The sequence below is a fragment of the Melospiza melodia genome, unplaced genomic scaffold (assembly GCF_035770615.1).
Source record: "Melospiza melodia melodia isolate bMelMel2 unplaced genomic scaffold, bMelMel2.pri scaffold_61, whole genome shotgun sequence".
In the NCBI taxonomy this organism is placed as follows: Eukaryota; Metazoa; Chordata; class Aves; order Passeriformes; family Passerellidae; genus Melospiza; species Melospiza melodia.
Genome location: NW_026948800.1, coordinates 2,753,441 through 2,759,440, shown reverse-complemented (window position 1 = coordinate 2,759,440; position 6,000 = coordinate 2,753,441). Strand labels below are relative to the sequence as shown.

The 6,000-nt window shown below is 53.3% G+C and overlaps 1 protein-coding gene across 1 annotated transcript; it reads left to right on the top strand.

Annotated features, from left to right (window-relative positions):
- Positions 1-3,780: 3,780 nt before the first annotated feature.
- LOC134413916 (olfactory receptor 14A16-like) lies at positions 3,781-4,713 on the top strand. The gene has a single exon (XM_063147937.1). It carries the CDS (start codon positions 3,781-3,783, stop codon positions 4,711-4,713), a length of 933 nt encoding a protein of 310 aa, XP_063004007.1.
- The last annotated feature ends 1,287 nt before the right edge of the window (positions 4,714-6,000 follow it).

The window sequence follows — 6,000 nt, the reverse complement described above, 5'->3', positions numbered from 1 at the left end:
GCTGTTTAGACTCTGAGGGCATGTGTTGCATGAACCTCTCCATCCACAGCGAGTCAATCCACAAGAGCATTCAGGTACTTGAAGGATTCAAGAAGCTTCAAGTGGAAAAAAAAGACTGGTTCAATAAACTCTTCCAGTCCAAGGGACTAAAGGGTTGGATGATGTCTACTGAAACAGGACTATTAATTCTCTTAGTGGTTGTTGTTGTATTGTTAATGTTCCCATGATTGTTTGAATGTTTTAGAAAGTCTTACAAAATTCTTTCAGTTCCATCTTTGTTGTAAAACAGAAAGGGGAAAGATACCCAACACAGGCTCCTCATGGACTCCTTGGAGGAGAGAATTGGAGGCCAGGATGGCACAAAAACCTCTCAGAGACTCAGTGAGGAAAGGAAAATCCTTAAAAGTACCTAAAAGTATTCTTAAATCCATAAAGTATCTTAAAAACCTTGAGTATCTCAAAGCATTAATGAGCCCTGCTAAGTTTCAGTACAAAGCTCTCAAGGGACTCGTTAAAGCAGATAATTGGGGCCATGATTGCACAAACGTCTCACAGAGTATGTATCAAAAGGGAAACATCAAGTACTTTGAAAAAACTCAAGTACCCTGAAGCATAAATGAGCCCCACTGAGTGTTGTTACTGACAAAGCCTCTCCAGGGACTAATTACAGCAGTAATTGGAGGCCATGATTGCACAAACCTTTCAGAGACTCCAAGGCAAAAGCCAAACCCAAAGTCCTTTGAAAAACCTGCACAGAGGCTCCTGGCACAGAGGCAGCTCCTGGCAAGGGCAGCGCTGCAGAGAGACAGCTCTGCCCAGGAGCAGCTCCTGTTCACAGCCCAGCAGGGCTGGGGCACTGCCTGCAGCCACCCCGGGCACAGCACAGGGGCACAGAGGGGTTAAACTCAGCCTGGGCTGGGAGCACTGAGCAGAGCTCACTCAGGGCTCACTAGAGCAGAAATCAGCCCAGGTTTGAAACAGTCATTCCCTGGCTGTGGGAAGAGAAGCTGCCGTTCCTGCAGGGATCTCCTGGAGCTGGCACATCCCAGAGATTTGAGGACCTTTCAGGAGGACTCTCAGAGCTGGGCTGTGGCCCTAGGGCAGGGCTGGCTTTCCCTGCTGCCCCAGCCCAAGGCAGCTCCTGTTGCCAGGCTCTGCTGCAGGGCTGAGCAGCCGGGGCTGCAGCCAGGGATGCCCAGGGCTGTCGTGCAGAGCAGGGTCCTGCAGCCCAGGGCGCTGTGCTGGGGCAGGGACTCTGCTGCCTGCCAGGGACAGCTCTCAGCCGGCCCGGGGAGCTGCTCCCAGTGCTGGAGAGAAGCTGTGGGGGGAAGAAGCCACCCTGAGCAGGGCAGGGGCTGCTGCTGAGAGGGGCTGGGTGGGGCAGGGCTGCTCCCAGCTCCAGACCTGCCTGGGCACAGCTCCAGAGGACACTTCCCAAAGAAGGTAAGCCAGGGATTGCTGTAAAGTTCAGGAGCTTTCCTGAGAGTGTTTCAATTTCCTACTTAGAGAAAGATGGGAATGTTGGGGTGGTGACAAAAAGTTTTTTGTACTTTTTACATTTTTATATATTCATAGCTCTCTAAATTACTATTCTATAGTTACAATACTATAATCCTTACTTAACACTAATAAACTCTTAACTGTATTAAACAACTATTATATTCCTATATAGCTTTAATCCTGAATTAAATCTAGTATGTTTCCTTACCTTTCTCTTAATAACCTGACTGTCTAAATATATTCCTAAAATGCTGTATAGTCCTATTCTTTTATATAGTCCTGAAATACTATATAGTCTTCTAGGAACTGGACATATAGGAGCATTTTGGGTTTTGAGAATGAGCAGAATATGAGCAGTCATTATAAAAAGTGAAGGCAAAGAAGCCTTTGGACATACTCCAATGGGTTGACCCAGGGGTGTGTAACTAGGGAAACTGAATCTCCTTTTGGATGCTCCTGTTAAATATCCTAATTATCAACCTTAATAAATTGTTGAAATCAGGAGGTGGGTGTGCCCTTTCCCACTGGGACACCTGGAAGCTTCCAATAAGTGTCTGGCTTTTACTTTACTTTACTGTTCTAACAATGCTGCAAGGTTTTTGTTTTTTTTTTTCCTTTGGATTATAGACAACAGGGGGATGAGAGAAGCAGAACAGGAATTGTAATCCCAGATTCACAGAACATTCTGAGTTGAAAGGGACACACAGGATCATCAAAGGAATGTTTGAACATTTACAGGGACTCCAGAACTGTGACTTAAGCTGGTCAGTATCTCTGCTGGGAGCCTCCCAAAGGCCCTCAGCCACTCCTCAGCCCTGGACAGCAGCAGCATCACCTCTGCAGGGCCCAGCAGGGCTCTCCTGAGCTGCCCTTGCCCAGCTGCACACAGAGCCTGCCCCAGCCAGGGCCCTGCACACAGGCAGGTTTCTGTAGGGCCCCGGCCAGGGCACACAGGCTGGGATGGGCTCTGCGAGCGCTGGCAGGGACAAGGCTCCTCTCAGGAGGGAATGTCCAGGCCCAGGGAGATGCTCAGGGAAGGAGAGGGGGCTGAAGAGAGCAGTGCTGGGGGCAGGATGAGGGCAGTGCTGGTGTGTGGGAGGTGCCGGGCAGAGCTGGGCACAGGAACACTGTCCTGAGTGCCCGGCTGCCTCTGCCCTGCCCTCTCAGGCACAGCACCACAACATCTTCTCTTGGTTCTGCCCTGCCCTGATATTGTCACTGTTATCTGCTGCTCTCAGGGAGGCTCTGGCATTTGCAGCAGCTGAGTCAGGCACTGCCCTTGGCGTTCCTGCCAGGCAGGGGTGTGTCAATGGGAATGGGGTGTCCAAACTTCCCTGGCACCTGTGGGGCTGTGGGCAAAGCAGTCCATGGGAAAGGGGAATGAGCTGAGCCCCCTCCCTGAGATCCCATCACGGGCACAGCCAGGGATCTCCTTGCTGTGCCCTTCCAAGCTCTGAGCTGCCCTCCTGGGTGCAAATCTGTGCCAGAGCCTCTGGGAGTTCCCTGAATGTCCCATGGGGAAGGGCAGAGCTGCCAGAGCTGAGGAAATGCTGTTGGGTTTACCAAGGGAGCCGTGAGTGTCCTTGGCACATGGGGGTTCTGAGACCTTGCCCAGAGACCTTGAGAGAGAGTGAGAAATTCAGGGATCCCTCTGCTCTTGGTAGGGTCTGGTTTATCCCATGGTGATCCAGGAGTGTGATTGTGCTCTGATTGCAGCCTAAGGTGCAAAGCCAGGGCAGTTGGGAACAAGCCCATCCAGCCCCTCACCTTCCTTTAGCCACAGGGAATCCTTTGCCTCTCCCATCTCTCAGTGGGAAACTCTGAGTGCAGCAGGAATGCTGGGGATTTCTGACCTCAGAGAGCCAGGAATGATGTGTGGGGAGGAAAACAATTCCTAAAACCAACTCCTGCCCTCTATTTCCTTTAGAAATGGGAGTGCAGACACTACCAAGCCTTTCTGCATTAGGAGTGGTTCCTCTGACAAATCCTGAATATCCAGGCTTGTCCCTCTGCCCCATGGCCACAAACCCAGGGCAGTAGGGCAGAGATGGCTCCTCAAGAGCCTCCAGGCACAAGCCTGGCTGATTCTGGCAAACTCAGCCTGCACAACTGGAGCTCAGGCAGGGACCCAGGTGAAGGTTTTCCAAGAGAAGGAACAAGGGTGGGTGAGTGCCAGCAAGACAGTCTGCAGGGAATGGCCCAGGTTTGGCTCCAAGCAGCCTCTCCTGACCTATCACTGTCCTTTCTCCATGAACAGCTCCCCAAGTGCAGCCCCAGCAAATGTCCAACAGCAGCTCCATCAGCCACTTCCTCCTGCTGGCATTGGCAGACACGCGGCAGCTGCAGCTCCTGCACTTCTGCCTCTTGCTGGGCATCTCCCTGGCTGCCCTCCTGGGCAACGGCCTCATCATCAGTGCCGTAGCCTGCGGCCACCACCTGCACATGCCCATGTTCTTCTTCCTGCTCAACCTGGCCCTCAGTGACCTGGGCTGCATCTGCACCACTGTCCCCAAAGCCATGCACAATTCCCTCTGGGACACCAGGAACATCTCCTACACTGGATGTGCCACACAGCTCTTTTTCTTTGTGTTCTTCATTGGAGCAGAGTTTTATCTGCTGACCATCATGTGCTACGACTGCTACGTGTCCATCTGCAAACCCCTGCACTACGGGACCCTCCTGGGCAGCAGAGCTTGTGCCCACATGGCAGCAGCTGCCTGGGCCAGTGCCTTTCTCCATGCTCTGCTGCACACAGCCAATACATTTTCCCTGCCCCTGTGCCATGGCAATGCCCTGGGCCAGTTCTTCTGTGAAATCCCACAGATCCTCAAGCTCTCCTGCTCACAGTCCAACTTCAGGGAACTTGGGCTAATTGCTGTTAGTGTGTGTTCAGCATTTGGCTGTTTTGTGTTCATTGTTTTCTCCTATGTGCAGATCTTCAGGGCTGTGCTGAGGATCCCTACGGAGCAGGGACGGCACAAAGCCTTTTCCACCTGCCTCCCTCACCTGGCTGTGGTCTTTCTGTTTGTCAGCACGTCATTTTTTACCTACCTGAAGCCACTTTCAATGTCATCCTCATCCCTGGATCTGGCAGTGTCAGTTCTGTACTCAGTGGTGCCTCCAGCCCTGAACCCCCTCATCTACAGCCTGAGGAACCACGAGCTCAAGGCTGCAATGTGGAGACTGATGATGGGATTGTATCACAAACATTAACCTTCTGGCCAATTTGTGCAACTCACTTGTAAAAAAAGCCATCTTTGATACTCCTTTTTGTTTTCATTTTGGAGGTTCTTTACTGTTGTTTTTATTTTTTTCATATTTACACAGAGAAATGTCACTTTTTCTGCTGTTTCTCATTTAATTTCTCTCCACCTTCCCTGTGGTCACAGACTGTGCCAATGAGGAGCTATTCCCTTGGTGGGTTTTTAGGGAACTAAAGGATGTCCCAGCAGAGTTTTCTGCAGAGATGCCGTTTAGTTGCCTTCTGTGGAGCTGCAGCAGCAATGTCTGTGTGCAGAGCTGGGGGCAGATCAGTGCTGGCCCAACAGCTGTGCCCAGCAGCAGCAGCAGCACTTGGTGTTGCCAGTGCTGCTGCTGTGGCCCTGCCCCGCTGCCCTGGTGGCCCTGGTGTTGCTGCAGGGCCTGAGTGCTCTCGGGGCCGGGCACAGCCCTGGGGGTGGCAGTGCCGGGGCTGCAGCAGGGACAGGCCATGGGCACTGCTGGGGCAGCGCTGACGCCTCAGCCCAGGCCCTGGGGGCTCCAGGCTCCTTGCCCAGGTTCTCTCAAGAACATGGCCAGGCTAATGCTCAGCACAGAAAAGCCCTGTGAGCACCTGGCCGTGGGCAGGCTGGGGACAAACAGCATGGCTGGGGCTCTGCAAGGGCCCTGGGGCAGATGGGAAGGAGCTGCAGAGCAGGGGCTGATCCATCCCCAGTGTGCTGCACAGCTCAGGGCAGTGTCCCAGAGCGTCCTGATGGAGCTGCCAACAACATCCCCCCTCTGCAGCCCTAGTCTCTCCCCCAGCTCACACAGGTGCCCCAGCCATGCAGGCACAGACACAGCAGCACTGGCTCAGCAGCCCCCGTTTGCATTGCACACAGCAGGGGGAGCACCCCCATGCTGTTGCTGTGGGGACATGAACCTGAGGGAGCACAAATGCCATCAGCCCCTGGGGCCAGCAAGGGCTGGGGGACACCAGGGAAACCACTCAGCTTAGTCGTGGCCTCTGCACTCAGCCAGAAAGTTTGTTCCCATCAGCTGGGAGTTTCCTGTCCCACTGCAGATGCTGTTGCTCAGAGCCAGGGCTGCCTGGCAGCCACCCCCAAACTGCCCTGAGCATTTCCTCTGCTTCGCATTTGCTTTCTTTATACCCCCTGCTTCACATTTCTTCTAATTGTGCACCCCCGGGGGCCCACAACTGGACACAGCACTTGAGGTGCTGCCCAACCTGTGCTGAGCACAGGGGAAGAATCCCTGCCCTGCTCCTGCTGGCCACACCAT

What these genes read in the sequence shown, in the direction of transcription:
- LOC134413916 (XM_063147937.1), top strand. Translation starts at nt 3,781, where the DNA reads ATGTCCAACAGCAGCTCCATCAGCCACTTCCTCCTGCTGGCATTGGCA.